The sequence below is a fragment of the Dendronephthya gigantea genome, unplaced genomic scaffold (genome assembly GCF_004324835.1).
Source record: "Dendronephthya gigantea isolate DGI-Jeju-01 unplaced genomic scaffold, DenGig_1.0 000090F, whole genome shotgun sequence".
NCBI classification, from domain to species: Eukaryota; Metazoa; Cnidaria; class Anthozoa; order Malacalcyonacea; family Nephtheidae; genus Dendronephthya; species Dendronephthya gigantea.
In genome coordinates this window covers 681,602-700,866 of record NW_021163100.1, presented here as the reverse complement: position 1 = coordinate 700,866, position 19,265 = coordinate 681,602, and the positions used below count along the sequence as shown (strand labels likewise).

General features: G+C 36.1%; 1 protein-coding gene across 6 annotated transcripts in view; it reads right to left on the bottom strand.

Moving 5' to 3' along the window:
• Nucleotides 1-19,265, bottom strand: part of LOC114533436 — a 119,176-nt gene that overhangs the window by 68,105 nt on the left and 31,806 nt on the right. For 3 of the 6 annotated variants that reach the window (XM_028554949.1, XM_028554948.1, XM_028554950.1), the window contains 5 exons: nt 12,021-12,137; nt 11,345-11,729; nt 10,731-11,098; nt 10,321-10,440; nt 10,020-10,142 (listed from right to left, as the gene is read on the bottom strand). In XM_028554949.1, the coding sequence (XP_028410750.1) occupies nt 10,020-10,142; nt 10,321-10,440; nt 10,731-11,098; nt 11,345-11,729; nt 12,021-12,137 (1,113 nt within the window). Of the gene's footprint in view, nt 1-10,019; nt 10,143-10,320; nt 10,441-10,730; nt 11,099-11,344; nt 11,730-12,020; nt 12,138-12,486; nt 13,009-13,219; nt 13,493-14,072; nt 14,184-16,131; nt 16,372-16,805; nt 17,118-19,265 lie in introns of those variants that run through there. The other 3 variants (XM_028554951.1, XM_028554953.1, XM_028554952.1) reach the window with 3 other exon arrangements.

Sequence of the window (19,265 nt, the reverse complement as noted above, 5' to 3'; positions counted from 1 at the left end):
GAATCAGACTTGCATTGCAAGTCCTTGTTAACGACTTATCTGTATGGGAATTTTACAATGGCGAGTGCGTTGCTCGCAAATCCCATACAAAACAGTCGCTTGTATTTTGATATTTTTTGTGAAATTGATTATCAATCTATGACAGCACCCTTGCATTACCTTTTACACAGAACAACCACATGCAGTAATTACCGATCTATACTTGCATCATATGTTTCATTACATGCATGTGAAGAAGATACTGTAAAGTTATCAGTACTTAGAAATTGACTATTCCAAATTTCGCAAAAAGGATTAAAGTATTTGGAAGAAAAAATAGAACCCATTGTTAGGCATAAAAGATAAAAAAATGACCTAACATTCGCCCAGAAATGAATTAATATCAATGTTATCAAACTGTTTTCCGGTCCAGCTTTGGTAGAGATATTAAGAATATTAACGTCAATGAGTCCGCAACGATGTTTGGCATAGATAACCCATGGCACTGAAAATTTTTTATGTACACTGCACTGTAACTAAGGATATCAATAGTATACCAAAATGGCATAATTTCCTTTCTAACTTTCTATAATGATGACAAATCCTAGATATTTAAATTATATCATATTCTCAATTGTAGACGTTATACATACATGTTCGCCCATCTCCAGTATAATCTTCGTTACAAATACAGGCAAATGAACCATTCGTGTTTATACATGATGCTCGAATTGAATGATCACAGTTGTTACTCCCAATCTCGCATTCATTTATATCTGTAGTGTTAAAACACAAATAATTTCCAGACAAGGTACATAAAATACTAGGTACATACATTTCCCGCCGTCTGGGGCAAATAGTAAAGCGTAGTTCTTATATGTCACCAACGGTCGACGATGGCCATGCATTATCGGTGATATGCTTTTTTATTTTGAATTTTTTTTTTCGTTACAGGCCACAAATCGGCGTTGTCAGTGACATGCAGGCTTTAACGAAGCTTATTTTAAGCAAATATTGCAAAACGCCGGCACACGACTGTTGTAAAAAGTTTCATTTAGTAGAAAGAGACACAGCGTGGCATTTATGTGTGTACCTTCACAATTTTCACCATTTCCAGTGTATCCTTCTTTGCAAGAGCAGTTAAAACTTCCCAATGAATCTGAACATGTTGAATACACAGAACAAAATGTTCCACGGCAACATTCATCCACGTCTAAAAAATGAAAAATGATTTTAAGCAAATTCTTATTGAGTACATTCTTTACAATGTTTCTTGAATATTGAAGCCTGAAATATATAATTTTGTTATATACGTGCTGTGTATTTTAAATGTGATTGGTTCATTCGTAGTCACATGACTTTAAATAAATGCAATGAAAGTGAAAGTGAAAGTGAAAAGTGCAAGTGAAAAATTGTTGCCCGCATATTGTCATAACAAGGTTTTTTGAAATGAAATTGTCGTGTAACATGTAGGTTTTTGTTCCTATATAACAAAACACTTAATGTTCGCTACACCTGGGGAAATAGTCAGTTTTGTTTTTCCTCGAGTCTCAATATTTCCCTCGACTCAGACTCATGGGAAAACAAAACTCACTATTTTCCTCGGGAGCATACATTAAGTGTATAATATTTCAGCATGCAAGTTAAACCTGTACACAAGCAACAAGATTTAAAGATTTAAGATTATCTACCATTGCAAATCATTCTTAAAATATACAAAGATCTGCTCACCATATGCAACGACAAGACCTCTAATCTCCCGCTGTAATGAAATGATTCCAACATCTCGCACATCCAAATTCTTGATATATTTGAGAATGAGGTTATCATGCTTAGATATCACGTACAAATTTTCAATATCAGTGCAAACTTGAATTTTGTTTGAATAGGTAATGTTCAGCTTGCTTGTTTTGCCAGTATATGTCGTTTTCATGACCTCGTAACCTGTGTCCTCGTAATTGATCCAGTAGATAGCTCTGTCGTATACGTCAACAGAAATTGATTGCGCTAACCCGGGATACGTGAAGTTTTTGATTGAGTGATCATTTGGATCGTAGCGAATGATTGGGGATTTGAGGATCTGGCCATATAGATATAACTATGAAAAGGAAAAAATTAAGATTTCTACAATACATGGCTTTGCGAAATAGTTAAAAAAGTACAGCTCAGTACCAATAACGGGGCTTGCGGAGTGGTGGGAAATTAATTAGGAGATAAACATATAAGGAATTAACAAATATGATTTACCCTGAAACTATGTCGATTTCCAAGTCTCTTACGTCAGAGATATCCGATAGAGCCTCAACTGCAGTTTGTTGACCACTTGAAATATTGTACATCCATATACTTTTATGAAGTGAGTGGAAATAATATATCACATTACTTTTGCCATCGACCGTGAAAAAGCTTATATTACTGATCGGTATGGAGGTAGCGTTGGAACCATCCAAATTGTAACTATGAAATCCTGTATTATTAAAATACAGGTACAACCTTCTGTTTATACCATCATATGACAACAAAGCATTTAAACGATCATCGATACTGTTCGCGCCAAGTGTGTAATCTTTAGTGCTATAGGACAAAGTGCCCATTGATGTGGAAACGAATAAATAAGGTACCTGGCATTGATCTGAAAAGAAGAAACGTTCTAAAAACATAGTTGGAAATATTGCTACACATGATTTTAAAACAATAATAAATGTTCACTTTCTACTGTAAAAATTCGAACATCTCATCGAAATCTCATCGACATTCTAACCATTGGTTTTACCCGGAATTCCTATAAGCAGGTGAATTGAACGACCAACAAGAAACATGACAGTGTTCAGGATTTAGTTACCTTGAATTTCACATCTATCTCCCAGGAAACTAGGATGACATCTACATTCAAATGAAGCACCAACGTTTGTACATCTTCCTCCATTGTAACATGGAGCACTCGCACAAGGGGTACCTTTCAAAAGAAGGTTCGATAATCGCTCAGAACGATGGAAATATTTATAATCAAGTCAAACTGTGTAACACGCAAAAATGTTGAATACTGGAAGCACAAAATACTCATTTCAAATAAATCTCAAGAAGTGCAGTAACAGTAGTTATTTACTTACGGCAAATTGAGGATTCATCTAGACTCTCCCAAGGTATAACAACGTTGGAAGCACAATCATCAGCGTAAGCTTCAAGAGCCTGACAATAACAAACAACAGGATCATCTTCACAAGCACACATATCATATTCACAATCTTCAATATATCCTTCTTGAACGGGATCGATATAACTGGAACAATTACTGAAAGGTGGTTTGGTTAACGCTGAACATTTATTACGAGCTACCCATTTTCTCCCTGGATTGATATCACATGGGTGCGGCACTTCAACGGCTTCGTCACATTCTGGATCAACTTTCCAAGAATTTCCGAATGCAACAGAATCAGTTGTACATACTCCATTGTAAGTGCAGAAATCATCACCTCGTCTTTTATTATAAGTACCGCATAAACCAGATGTTCTATTTATATAACGACCTAGAATTGTCACTCGCACATTGTAGACATTGTTCCAAAATACTGTCACGCCATAATCACTGGTTACCAATGTTTGACCACTTCCAGGTCTACTAATGTTAACATCTTGAAAGGAATATAAAATAGAATAATAAGTCGGGGAGCAAAGACAAACTGTACAATAGATAATAATTGTTATGCTATGCGCCCCTAATTTGCTTCTTAGATCGGAATGCTAGAACCCAAAAGAACCTAAAGATCTGTAATTTATATTGTTTCAAATGAATTTTCCATTTTTTCAAATTATGAATATCTTCCCACTATAGCACTCTCAAACATTACTAGTTACTTGCACAATGCACCATTACTAGTACAATAGATACCTGGATAGCTGACTGGCAATGTGACTTTCACACCATTAACTAACGTCATTCCTCTTCGCAGTTCAATGAAGGTTGAATTTGTAAATATCACTGTCATTGATTTCGTACACGTCGGAAGTCCATTTCCACAAGGTTCATTTTCTTGCCTTATTTCAAATGTGTTGTTTACAAAGTCTTTTGCCAGAACATATTCACATTTTCCCATGAAGTCAAAACGTTTTCCATCAAATGTCGTGTAATGTGGATCTCCCTGGGCTTTACATGTCGCTTCAACTACAATTGAAAGCGTAAAGAATAATTCGAAAATCAAGCTGACGTTGTATACGAATCGAGACTAGCTTAATAATGAAGAAGCGTTTCATGGAAATACTGAAAGTAAACGTTTTTTCACGCTTAGAAGACTCGTCGTTTGATAGCCCAACCCTGGAAACATTTGAATCAGCAAGTTCAACAAAATTTTCTGCACGTTTTGAATCATTTCTTTAAGGTCACCTTACATAAAACCCCCAAAATTTATTGTAATTACCCATCATGGGTATTTCACTGTATACTTATATTCGCAGATATGTTGTACTTACCTCTTTTTTGGCAACTTTGTCCTTCAAAATCAGGGTGACAAGTACATTCATGGGTATCACCAACCGGAACACATATCTCATTTTCTCCGCATCTTATTTCATTACAGTTCAAAACTAAAAAGAAAATGTCTGAATCAGCTGTACCCAATCAAAATCGCAGTGGCAAATAGTGCCACCTACATTAATATAAGAAAACCACCAGTAAGATAAATAAAATAGAGATTAACGAGGTAACCCTTTGGGAGATATGAAATGGTAGTTCTCGTTCTCATCAACTGAAAATTAATTTTATGTGAAATGATCGTCTCAAAAATTTAGATTTATTTGCCACTTTAACAAGCACTGTCTCATTTAGAATGTGCTCATTCTAAGCAGATGAAAGCTAGGAGTCGAAAGCTCCTGTAACCAAGATGTGAACATTCATGATCAATGATGATGAAGACTCTCTAAACAAACTGCACCAAGCTTGACCAACTAAAGATAAGCCCTAATGGCCAGTCTTCAAAGCAGTAATTCCAGAGTCTAAAGGTCCTGAGGTTGACATTTTAACGGAGACTTTACCGCAATAAAGAAATAAACTTCTAGTACCTAAAATTCAAAAGATTGTCGACTTCCAAATGCGGGCGATTTAAAATCTTGAATGCGGGCGATTAAAAATGTGAAATATTTTCACATGTGAAATTTCGCATTTAATTTCATGTGAAATCCTTTCGCATATGAGATCTTACATGTGACTTTATGCGAAATCCTTTCACATGTCACTTTATGTAAAATCCTTTTACATGTGAAATGGCACATGTGACTTTATGTGAAAGCCTGTCACATGTGATTTCATGTGAATTCTGAATTTCACATAATATCACATTATTTTCGTAAGGGTTACAATCCCAAGCTTGATGATATTTTCATGGAGGACCAAAACAAAGGCTTTATAACAAAAAAGTCCCACCAAAATACATGAACAAATGGTTTTTATGCAGTGAACATTTAAAAAAAAAAAGATTTTGGAACTATGGTTGGTGATAAATGTTTACAGCATTGCGTGTTTTTTTTTGATAATATATTTGTGCATGATTTAAGTTTGTTCTTAAGATGATATTAAACAGAGATAAAACCATACCTCTGCATGTTGTGGACGACATATTCTGTGCCAAAATTGAAAATTCATTAAAATCTTGCAATAAGTAAACATGATCATCAACAGGAGGTGAAGCCATTATTCTCAACTCGTTTACATCGATTCCTGAGCCAACTCCAATCGAATATATGACAACGTCTTCTTTTTTTAGCTCCTGGGATGGTTGTGCAACATTTCCACTGCTTTGCCCATCAGTCAACACTATCAAAACCCTTTTTGTTCCTAAAAAGATTAATTTGCATTTATTTACGTTCCTTATTAACGATATCAATAAAATATACGGCATATTGCCGGGTATAAAAATATCTTAGGACATGTTACACGGTGCAATTTTTCTTGCAACTTGCAATGCTATTCTTTATTTGAGAGATGCAAATTTGACAACTATCGAACTTACGTCTTTATTACAACCATTACTTTTACACTTACATTTTGAAGTCTCTTTACTAATTTACATCTCCGAAAAGTAGAATTGCATTGCAAGTTGCAAGAAAAATTGCACCGTGTAATATGGCCTTTAAATTTCACCAATTTCATCAAAATTCACCAATAGTCTCCACTATGGGTAACTGAAAGCAGCATGTGTTATTTAAAGATATCACGCTATAAATTTAACGCTGCAAAATATTTATTTCGAATTCATTTAAATTCCTTATTTCCACTTCCTTTCTCAAAATTCGAAAGAGGCAGGCGAATATTTCGCATTTTGCTGAAAAATTTTGACGGAATCAGCACTTGATGGTTTCACGTGTAATCCATTAATCTTCAGGTTTCGAGCATAGTTCCTCCAAAGCCAGTAACGGCAAGTTAATGTGGAAAAAAACCAGAAAATGATAGAAATGCATGCATGATAAACAAAATATGGGAAAATAAAAGAATAACTCGTATAATTAACAAACCTAATAAGCGGGCACCATTGTTGGTATTGAACATGTGTGATTTCGCAAGTCTCAAGCCTTCGGCAGTATTAGTGCCTCCACCCGTGTACGGAATGTTGTCTATAGCAGAATAGAGATCTTGCCGTATTGGAAATGCTTGAGAAAATGTAAGATGCAATGACGCCGAGGAGGCATATGATATCACGGAGACCCTTGTTTTGTTTTGTGATACTTTGAAGTGATAGATAAGGTCCTTTACAAACGATTTCATTGTCTCAAAATGTGCTGACCCAATACTGCCAGAACTGTCTAACATAAACCCAAGATCACTCTTCGTCGTACATCTTGGAATTAATTTGCCTACGAAAAAAAATGCAACAACATTTTAATAAATCTGTCCAACATTTGTACAAGTACTAGTTAAAATACGAGCGACTAATCTGTATGGATATTTGAAATGGCGAGTGCGTTGCACGTAAATAGGTGGTGTGCTACTATTCCCGAGAGACTTATAGGACAAAGCGATTTTCGCCATATTGGATGACATTTGAATTGCAAAACAAGACGCCAATTCTGGCGGTAACTGCGGTCGCGCCAATCGTTGCATGCAACTGTGCCCCATTTCCTGTCAATATTTATTCATTTAGAAAAATGTTTCTTTCTTAGGGTTTCTAGTAAATAGAGCACTTCGTACAGAATATACGGGTAAAACTGCATTATTGGTGCTAGGCAGATGTAGCTAACGATATACGTGAATAAGGCTGGTTTGAATAAGTTTGGAATCATGTACTCTAGGAATCTGTTTGTACTGAAATTAAATAGGATCGGTCTAGCCGTTTTTACCCTTGAAAGGAAGGTGCGGTTTGATTGAAAAATGGCATAGAATGAGATACAAGGCTTTCATTGCATACAAGGCTTTCATGGCATACAAGGCTTTCATGATTCATGTGATCGTTGTCTGTAAACCCGTTTTAGTGCAGGTTTACCATGATCAGTGTGTGCTAGTGTATGCAGAGTGAGCATATATACAAGACAAGACGAGAAACCAGCCAGGGGCGGATCTAGACTATATCAACTGTATCAAATAATACAGTCAGATTTTGCCGAAAATAATATCTTTTGACTGTAAGAATTCCTACATTATTTATAAATGCTTTTATTTCATCATTTTACATCATTTGGAAATCGTTTTTTCGCTTCACAAGCTGACAAGCGGTTACGGAACAATTTTTGGCATTTCGCATTCGCCAGCCTACGGTTCACTTCTACCTGCTAACAAGCCCGCTTCTTGGGAGTTTGCTTCTTCGTTCAACTCAATAACATAACTCAGAAAGACATCGTCGTAGCAGTTGAGATAAAAATAGAACATTTTTGATACAGTCAGCGGGAGGGTATAAGCTATATTTAGACCGTTCGACTGTATCAAACCAATCAGAATCGCGATCACTGATACAGTTTGATACAGTCAGATGCTGAGTCAGCTACATTGCTCTATTTGAACGATGTCCAACATTCCACGCAAAAGGCGCAAGTCTCATTACAAGCAAACTAAGTCTATACGCAGTTTATCTGGCTATCATGGCATCACGCGCACTGTTAGACAAGTTGAACTGTGCGCTCAATAAGCGAAATTCTTTGGCTGAGAAGGTCGAAGAGCTAACGAATATCAAAATTCATGCGAAATTATTTTTCTGCTGCTCAAAGAGGGGAATAAATTGCGAGATGTACACATGTCAATTTGCGGAGCTACAGTTACCCAAAAGCCAGCGATTGCGCTCTCATAACCATTATCCCGTCAGGTAACTACAAAGCTTTGTGAATATATTAATATCTTATTCGTTGTGATGATTTTGTGAAGTTAATTTGCATCATGAGTGGAAAATCTGGTTAAATTAATATTCATGTTTGATATGTATACAATAATAGCATCGCGTTAGGATCAATGCACGTGTTTATATTAAAGCCGCTATTATTAATATTTTCTTAAGGCTGGTCTGCTAATAGAAATAGTACTAAAGTCGTTACTGTCGTTAGAAATTTGCCCGAATCATTTCCTAAGCTTTGTCCATCTAGTTTTAATAGCTATGATTGAGTTTATGAATAGGAGTTTGCTCTAAATTTTGACTGTGAAATATGAAATGCTCACGATGGGAAATATGATACCACTATGCCCAATGAATAACCTTAACATTTTATAAGTCTAGTCAATGACTGCTGGGAGTAGAACTACCTTTAATTTACTGCAACTTCCAAATTTATCAATTTGATAAGTACGCGTTTTAAAGCCGGGAAAAATCTTCTTTGCTAAGAACAGCCGAACATTTTGGTAAAAAATATATCAGGAAAAGTACGCTCAAATCGCGGGAAATGGCATCCCCGGGCTTCCAGTTTCAAAAATTTTCCGGGGGGCATGCCCCCGGACCCCCCTAGTTATGCGAGACCTAGTCCGTTATACAGTCAGATTTTCGGCCAGATCAACCGCTGCCAGCATTATGATTACCTGTACGTATTTTCTCGAACGACTGACGTCTAGATTTCCTGCGCTATCGGCCATGCACAGCGACTGGTGTACGTGTTATTTTATATGACGTGTATCGTGCATGCAGTTTCCTGCTTTTGGTTCGCACGACCCGAGTTCGAATCCCGGCGACAACAAACTTTTTCAATTTTTGTTTCAGTAAAATATTTCTTTTGTGGGGGTTACTAGGCTTAGATTAGTATTTAAAGTGTGTTTAGCACAAAAATATTTCGATAGGAAATCAGACGAGTTCAAAATACGAGTATCTTAGTTAGCTTGCGCGGCCAGGAAGACCGGGTCGAAAACGTAAAAAACACGAAAAAAACCAAAAAAAACACCGACGGCAATTTTAGACTGCGTTCGCTCAGTGCGCGACTCAGTAAAAAGGAAAATCCTTTGTTAAAATCATCCAACATGGCGGCGATGACGCTATATGAGAACCACCTATAAATCATATAGAGCTCTGTCGCGAGTATTTTAAAGTGCTTGGGAAAGTCATTATCAAAGGAAACTACTTTGCGTACAGTGGCGTAGCCAGCCTAACAATTTAGTCATGCTATGATAATATTTTGGTGTTCATTGACTGTGAAAACAATAAATTTCTAAAGAAATGTATAATAAAAGAATATTGTTCTGAATTTCTGCGTAAGAGCTGGCGTATTAATTGGGAGCGGTCCCATTGGTGAACAACATTCATTTATAAAATTTTACTCGGGGGTTTATTAAGGATTTAGCCCCCCCCCCCCCTGATAAGCTCCATCGGCCTTGAGCTATAGTAACCCATGTAACTGGATTTTCCTTTGGAGCAATCCATAGATTTTCCATTATATAGGGTGGATAACAAAAGGCAACGACTTAATTTTCAAGAGTATTAACTTTGTGAGCTGCATGCACAATTAGAAGTACCATTGTACTATATTGTGCTTAAATAACAATATGAATATTGAGTGTTGCCTTTTTTATTCAAGCTGTATATTGTCGTTTTTTCAGAGCATGGTATTTAGAAATATATGAGGTGTAAGACATCTTTGATACATACATGTTCGCCCATCTCCGGTATAATCTTCGTTACAAATACAAGTAAATGAACCATCCGTGTTTATACATGATGCTCGGATTGAATGATCACAGTTGTTACTCCCAATCTCGCATTCATTTATATCTGTAGTCATAAAACACAAAAACTTTCAAGACTAGATACATACGAAGTACACACTCCATCGCCTCTTCTACGAGCGGGTATCAATATTATTGCATAGGATACGCTGCAACAGTGATAATATTGGTGACTTCATTCACATCCCTCAAATAGAATAGGCGAATATACTATAGAAGATTACCTTCGCAATGACTGCCATTTCTAGCATACCCTACACTACAAGTACAGGTGAAACTTCCAAGAGTGTTTTCGCATACAAATTTCTCGGGACAGACATTTCGAAGCAGGCATTCATCTGTGTCTGTATTCAAAAAATAAAAAGTCTTTTTATTAGAGTTTATTGAATTTAGCCGAAAAATACATATGGTAACTACATGAAAAACTTACTTTAAAAAAGCAGTTTTTGGGTCAGTTTGCCCCTGAACTACTTTCATGTAGACATTTGTGATTTACGGTGGAGACCTAATTTAAATTATGCTTGTGCGTGTATTGCAAAAAAAACTTAAAGTTTTAAAGACTCGATCTAATGAGTAGATTCAATCTGTATGAATTGATAAAAAGTGTTAAAGGATGCAAAGACATAAAACTTACCATATGCTACAACTAAATCGTGAATTTGAACATTATTGGTGATATTCCCAAGCTTCTCAAGCGATGTTTTCAAATACATGTCAATCCGGTTGTTGTTGATGTCAAAAACAAACAAATTAAAGAAGTCAGAAGTCACTTCAATTTTGCCTGGATACGATATATTCAAAGAAACTGTTTCTTTATTTGGCAGTGTTTTCATGACGCTGTGATAGCTTCCATCGAAATTCGCCCAGTAAATAACATTATTGTATTCGTCAAAAAAAATTGACTGTGCAGAACCGCCGGCAAAATGGATCTCCGACTTTGATTGATCCGATGGATTGTAGCGCACGATTTGTGGATCATTTGCACTTGCTATGTAGAGGTAACTGTAAAAAAGAAAAATTATAAGCGAAAAAACTTAATGTCAAACAAACAACTACAGTATGTGATGTTGAAAATCATCCATCATGCATGGCGAGAACGTATTGAAAAGCATCTATACGTGAAAAAGAAGAAATTTAATAGTGCAAAAGTTTAGTAGTACAACTACAAACCTCTACAAAAAAGGACAGCATTTAGAATTAAACTTGTATTCGTGCAAAAGTAATAATTGACAATGAATCGTATTATACCCATTAGTTGTGTCCATTTCAAGATCTGTGACGTTGGATAGATAGGATAAAGCATCGATTTTAATATCTTGTCCACCTGTCATATTGTGTGTTCTTAATTTATGTTCAATTGAGTGATAATAAATTATCGAATTTGTTCTCCCATCCACCGTGAATAAATCCACATCATTGATTGATGTTGTAGTAGCATCTGAGCCATCCAATTTGTAACTTGTAAAACCTTGTAACTTCACGTACAGGTACAACCGTTTGTTTATTGCATCAAAAGACAGTAAAGCATTCACTCTATCGTCAACTTTGGTTGGGATACTTGTGGATATTTTCGTATTATAGGACAGCGTGCCAAGTGATGTTGAGAAGAATAAATACGGTATTTGGTGACGAACTAGAAAGTAATAACAAGCAATTCATGAGGGCAATTGACGAACATGCAAATCACCAAATTAATTTAAACTTTATTTTGTCGCTCGTAAAACACACATCTACTGTAATTCGTAAAACACACATCTACTATAATTTCAAATTTCTTCTACTTGAAAGCGGCCAAAATATTCGAGGTTTACTAAAACGACTAAGGGCTAAAATTATAATGATGCATGCAAGTTTTGTTAAATCATAAATTCTTATTACTAGTCCTATTCAAGTGCGACAGCTATAGAGCATTAGTCACAGTTACCTTCACTTTCGCATCTTTCACCGCGATATTCAGCAGGACATCTGCATTGAAATGATGAAGGACCAAGATTGATGCAAGTTCCTCTATTGTAACATGGAGCACTTGCACAAGGGGTATCTATGAAAAATGGACATATTAAAGTGTGCAAATTTAATTTCTTATTTTACTTTAAAAATGGGCACTTTTTTCGTCACATTTAAACGCTATAAAAGCTAAGTTTGATATGATTTTGTTATTTTGAATTTCACAAAATGAAAACATATTCTTCTTTTTGGCTTCGAAGGTTTTTCACAAGCTTAGTGGAGCTATATGATTTTGATAAAGGAAAACCCCCTTTTCTCAACTTAGAACCAAGTAATTATATAATTATGTTATTTTCTCTCTTTGTGCATGCATGCATACTGACATGGGATTTTGCTATAAAATTATAAGTATAACCAAATTTTACAATAACCATTATACTTACGGCAAATTGCAGATTCATTTGTTCCCTTCCATGGTATATTAACATGGGGTGAGCAATCATCAGCGTAAGCTTCAAGAGCCTGACAATAACAAACAACAGGATCATCTTCACAAGCACACATATCATATTCACAGTCTTCAATATACCCTTCACTGGTCGCATCGATGTAACTGGAACAAATACTGAAGGGCGGGTTAAGTAATGTTGAACACTTTTCACGGGCCACCAATCTTCTCGCTGGTTTGACATCACATGGGTGTAGCACTTCAACAGCATTTGCGCATTGTGGATCAACTTTCCAAGAATTTCCGAAGGCTACTGGGTCAGTTAAAACTGTTCTATTAGATGTCCAGAATTCATCATCGCGTCTTTTATTATAGGTACCGCATAAACCAGATGTTCTGTTTAAATAACGACCACGAACGGTCACTCGCACATTGTAGACATTGTTCCAAAATACTGTGACACCATAATCACTTGTTACCAATGTTTGACCACTTGCAGGTTTAGTAATGTTAACACCTTGAAAATATGATCAAATAAAGTGTAATAGTCGGTGAAGAACATGCATCGATGACATTAGGTATTATTATATTTTTGCTTATAATTATGCCGTCAGTTTATCAAATACATATTTACATTAAGTCATACTTGATTTACTCAAAGTATTTTTTCCAGATATAAAAGGAGAAACGGTTATCATTTAATAAATCTGCAAATAATTTCAAGATACCTGGATAGAAGACTGGCAATGTGACTTTCGCTCCATTGACCAATGTCATTCCTCTTCGGAGATGAATGGAGGTTGAATTGGTGAATATCACTGTCAATGATTTCGTACACGTCGGAAGTCCATTTCCACAAGGTTCATTTGCTTGCCTTATTTCAAATGTGTTGTTTACAAAGTCTTTTGCCAGAACATATTCACATTTTCCCATGAAGTCAAAACGTTTTCCATCAAATGTCGTGTAATGTGGATCTCCCTGGGCTTTACATGTCGCTTCAACTACAAATTTCATTTATTGCTGCCTTTAAAAGCAGTATAGGGCAGTAAAAGTTCATGTACGCACGGTACAGGGAAATTCAAGTGAAATAATTAAGGCTAGAGCATTGTCCTTTGTCTCATTGTCTAAATGTTAAGAGACAAAAAACAACCTTGAAGCAGCCTGACGACTTGAACCTTGTTGTTCACATGAGCTCGAAATAACTTAATTTCCGATGCGAGGCTACTCGTTGTCCCAGGACAAAATTCCATGCGTTTCCATCGACTCTGGGACACGTTCTCTGACTTGTCCCAGAGTACTACATAGCGGGATACCGGCAAATGTACATGACTATGCCTTGTAAAACGAAATAAATTATATCATTTGCCATTACTATTTTTGGCCATGCACTTCTAGATTGTTTGTCTCTGAACTTAAATCTAGAATTTTATTTCTAACGATCTTTTTGTCCCGAGGTATAGGTTGCAGTGAAACACATGGCGCAAGTATAGTAGGCTATATATTCTTCTCTGTAGCACCGAGAATCTCGAGTTAGCTCCTGATGTTAAGTATTCTTTTTCAGAGAGTAATTATAGCTCCTACCTCTTTTATCACAGTTTTCTCCTTCAAAATCAGCGTTACAAACACATTGATGGGTATCACCAACTGCTACACAAATTTCATTTCTTCCGCAAATGAGTTCATCACAGTTTACTAAACAGAGAAATGGAAAAATAATCGCTGTTCAAATGAAACGAGACGGTTGTTTCAATAACATACAACAGGTATCGATTATGACCCAAGCGTTTGGGAAAATATGCGATATATAGCTGGTGATAAACAAAATAACATATTCATGGATAAAACCACTGTCCGGCCTGTAGAGGGACCAGGGCCGTAACCAGTAGCGTAGCCAGCCTGACGATTTTGTCCTATGTAAATTTCGAGTAATTATATAATTATTCATTCCTTTAGAAATTTGCTGTTTTCACAGCCAATGAACACTAAAATATTAGCATAGCAGGACAAATCGTCAGGCTGGCTACGCTACTGGCCGTAACTACAACTGTAATTGTTGGGATACATGTTTTTCATATATTCAGTTCTGCCCGACTGAAAAAAAAATCCGTCGGGCGGAACTGAATGATTATATTTATTATTCATTAGATAGTGTAATCGTCTGCTGATTGGCTGAAAATGTACGGATAATTTCAGATATCCCTCAGTGCTCGAGCTATATTTCAGCGGACATAGCGTTATCTGTTGGTGCGCATGCTTTTTGCCAGCTTTTATAGTGTTAGGTTGTTATCTGCAGACGTTTGTGGACCGCACCCGCGGTTTCATAGCGGTATCGTGCACAAGCCAGTGAACTCTAATAAGACTGGAACGATAACTCAACAATAAAGACTAGTCATTGGATGAAGCCGATTTGAATATAATTTGCTGATTAAGGCGGGAGCCGCGCGAGCAAATCAAGCCTTCAAAAGAACTGGGGAGAGTGAGAATTCCGTAAAAATCGTATTTTTTGACAAAAAATTGCTAGAAAAGTGCAATTTTTATTTGACCACTTCAACTTTAAAAAACAAATTTTCCCTTTTTGGATAGACCAAAGTAATCTGCATCATCTTACTGTAAAAACCGGCGAGGTACCAGCTTTGTACTGGAAATATTTAAAGAATTTGACCGGGCCGAAAAAAAACTTCGCCTTCAACTCGCAAAAAAAATAGGTTTGCACCTTTTCACGTTCATAAAACTTGTTTTTTAGTAAAATCTAAGTGTCAATGCTTGTTTTAAGCTTTTATTCATGATCAGATGAGATGGATTTGTGTATAAAAACCGGCGTTGTTTTGGTGGTGTAATTTCAACTCTTGGCCTTCATGGCGGCCATCAGTGCTGGCTTCAAAGATGGCGGCCAAGTTATCGTTCCAGTCTTTTTAGAGTTCACTGGCACAAGCGTGGGAAATTCGCGAGCTTCGGTTTTTTTCTATTTACGTAATAAAATTTACTATGGCTGCAAGTACGAGTGCTCGATTCGCATCAGTTTCAAACAGTGGCGTAGCCAGCCAGACGATTTAGTCATGTTATGGAAACTTTATGTTATTATCATAATTCATCTCTTTAGAAATTCATTGTTTTCGCAGTCAATGAACACCAAAATATTAGCATGGCATGACTAAATTGTCGGGCTGGCTACGCCACTGGTTTCAAAACAGGGAATGGAGAAAATACACGCTAATAGAGACTCAGGATACACGAAGAAGTCTACGAAGTACCATTTTGAATGACGAGCAATAAATTGTTTGAATATTTACGTTTTATTATGCTCATGTCCTCTTTTTCTGGGATCCAGTGAATAATAAAACAATTACTAAATTCGGCTTTCGCAGGATATCCAGAGTAATTTAGGCCTCATCCTGCTCAGCTTCATCCAATAAGTTTAGAATTAACACCCCCCCCCCCAACCCCAATAGGCAAATTCCAATACTACATTATAGCCAGTAAAATTAAACACAAAGTCAAAGATCTAAAATTTCCATTCAAGTTTGGCAAAATTATTTTCATACCAAAAAAATACCCAATTCAATTAGGTTCTTGTTTGTATATAATTTTTTTGGCCGGTGGATAAACAATAAAACTGTATTAAAAAGTAATAAAACCGTACCTTTGCAAGTAGTAGACGACATATTCCGTGCCAAAGTCGCGAATTCATTAAAATTCTGTAACAAATAGACATGATTATCCACGGGAGGAGAAGCCATTGTCCTAAGTTCGTCCACATCGATTCCTGAGCCAACTCCAATAGAATATATGACAATACCAGAGTTTTTCAATTCTTGCGATGGTAGTCCGACACTGCCACTGCTCCTCCCATCGGTTAAGACTATCAATACTCTTTTTGTTCCTGAAAAAATTTCGTTTAATATACATGGGCCCATGGCCACAGCAGATTCATAATTACAAGCAGGGAATAAATTTCGATATAATTATCATCATGCATATTTCCCCGGTCCCATTTATTCATTATTTTATTTTGGAAAGGGTTCAATGTGATTGTGATGGACATAATTCAAATGTAGGACATGTCTCACGTTCAAACATCCATTAAACTGGAAGAAATAAGGCTTCTTACCAAAAAGAATCAATAAAGATCAGATTTTTCTTTATGGGTTAAGAAAATCTAATCTTCTCAGAATAAAATCGGCGCGATCAGATACTTTACTCCCCAAATTAGTTTAAAAATAAACTTTTCGAAGTTGGTTTTGAACACATTTGAGTCGAATGCACACCAAACCAATTATTATATAAAATGATTCAATAGAATCCAATTCAACAAACCTAATATGCGGGCACCATTGTTTGTATTGAACATGTCAGATTTCGCAAGTCTCAAGCCTTGGGCAGTATTAGTGCCTCCACCAGTGTAAGGAATGTTGTCTATCGCGGAATGAAGATCTTGTCGTGTCGGAAACTCCCGAGAAAATGTAAAACGTAAAGTCGGTGAGGACGCATATGACATCACGGAGACCCTTGTATTGTTTTGTGAAATCTTAAAATGATCGGTAAGGTCCTTAACAAAAGATTTTACTGTCTCAAAATGTCCAGACCCAATACTACCAGAACTGTCTAACATAAATCCAAGATCACTCTTCGTCGTACATCTTGAAATTATTCACCTTAAAAGGAAAGAAAGCACGTAAATGCCACGACAGTTTAAGATACCACTGGGTATTGCTGTAAACTATATATTTGTTGATGGCTAACATACGAATAACATCTGTTTGCCAGCTAGCTTAGATTTTTTTTTAAAATAGAGGCAATAATATATAATTATTATGGTGCATGTATCAGGGAAGTGATTTTGAATAAAGGGAGGGTCATTCTCGAAATATTTTCTGCCTTGAAAAATTGTTTCCAATGCATGAAATAATTCAGTCCTCGTGAAAGCCATAGGAAACGTGGTCAATAGGTCGTGGTCAAGGATTGATTCTTCTTGCGGTCACCTTTCTTTAATTTTTTTTAGTTTTCACAGCGTCAGGTAAGAGTAGTTTCACTTTAAAGCTATTGTGGGATACAGATACATACACGTTTGTCCATCTCCGGTATAGTCTTCCTTACAAACACAGGTAAAAGAGCCTTCGGTGTTGATACACGTTGCTCGAAATGGATTATCGCAGTTGTGTGTTCCAGTGTCGCACTCGTTTATATCTGAAGACATAAATCACAAGTAGAACTGTAAGGTTAGTCTTCTTCAAGTCAAGTAGCTATATGAGAGCTTCACTGTATCTGGCAAAGTTTTAACAAAGCGCTCTCTCGCAGGTGACTGTTCCCATTTTGCACTCGTCAATATCTGGGATTTACAATAATTGCATGCATTGTAGTGTTTTAGAAAATATTCTCTCTTTATTTCTAGGCGTGTGTATTAATGCACTGCAAATATCAATATTTAATTTTTCTGCATTCTGCAATAAAATGAGCACAATAATCATTACATATGGTTTGTACAAACCGCTGCAAAAGGTCCCGTCTCCAGTGTATCCAATAGGGCAAGAACAAACGTAGGAACCCGGAGTATTCAAGCAAGTTGCATTCGGATTAACGCAAATGTCTGGTTTCAAGAAGCATTCGTTAATATCTGAAGAGAGAAAACGGGAATTATGACTGTTGCATTTTTTTCGAGTAATTATTAATGAATGTTTAGAACAATAATAAGACCATTTAGCTAAATTTCTTGAATTTTTGTTTTGTTCCCTTATCAATTTCAGCAGAACATTTTTCTGATTTTTGAAGGTTATATCGGTATATGTTTTACTTTCTTTCATGCACATAATTTAGCAGACATCTTGAACACGCAGTTTTCACTAATGGTGCAACCGCCTACAATTCTTTGTGATTGACATCGTCAATGCTGAAGATATACCAACTCTAAAAGTCTTTTCAAGGTTTAATTTTTCTTTTCTTTATAATACCTTTCTCATTCTTTACCTGAACAAAGTTTCCCATTTCCAATATATCCAATGTTACATGAACAGCTGAACGATCCATTTGTGTTAACACACGACGCTTGAGTATCGCAGGTGTCTGTTCCCATTTCGCACTCGTCAATATCTGGTAACGGAATTTACATAAATTGCATGCATTATAATGTTTTAGAAAACATTTATTTCCAGGCGTGTATGTTAATGCACTGCAAATATCAATATTTAATTTTTCTGCATTCTACCATAAAACGGGCGCATTAATCATTATATATGATTTGAGAAGCAAATTTGAAACCTTTCCTCATTAGTTCAAAAGTTGAAATTGCTAAGAAGAAACTCAGCAAGAATTTTTGTATATGTCGCTACCTGCACAGTTCACACCATTTCCAGAAAACCCTTCCTTGCAAGAGCAGTTAAAACTTCCCAATGAATCTGAGCATGTTGAATATACAGAGCAAAAGGCTCCACGGCAACATTCATCCACGTCTAAAAATGAAAAAAATGTTTGCGAAATTTTTTATTGAATATAATTTTTGGAAACGGGTATTCGAATACACAAAATTAATCGGGTGCATCATTTACCATCTATCCTCTGCTCATTAAAAAAAATTACCCAACATTTACAATACATGTACTTTTGTACTGTGTACTATTATCATCAAATTTAAAATTATTTTTAGAAATATTATATCTCAACTGTAAATCATCCAATCAGAAAGCTCGCTTTGTACCACGTGATCAGTAAATTAATCATGGAGTCCCATCGAATTTTTTCACATTATGCTATAAAAGTCGAATACCCCGCTGCAGAGTTTGC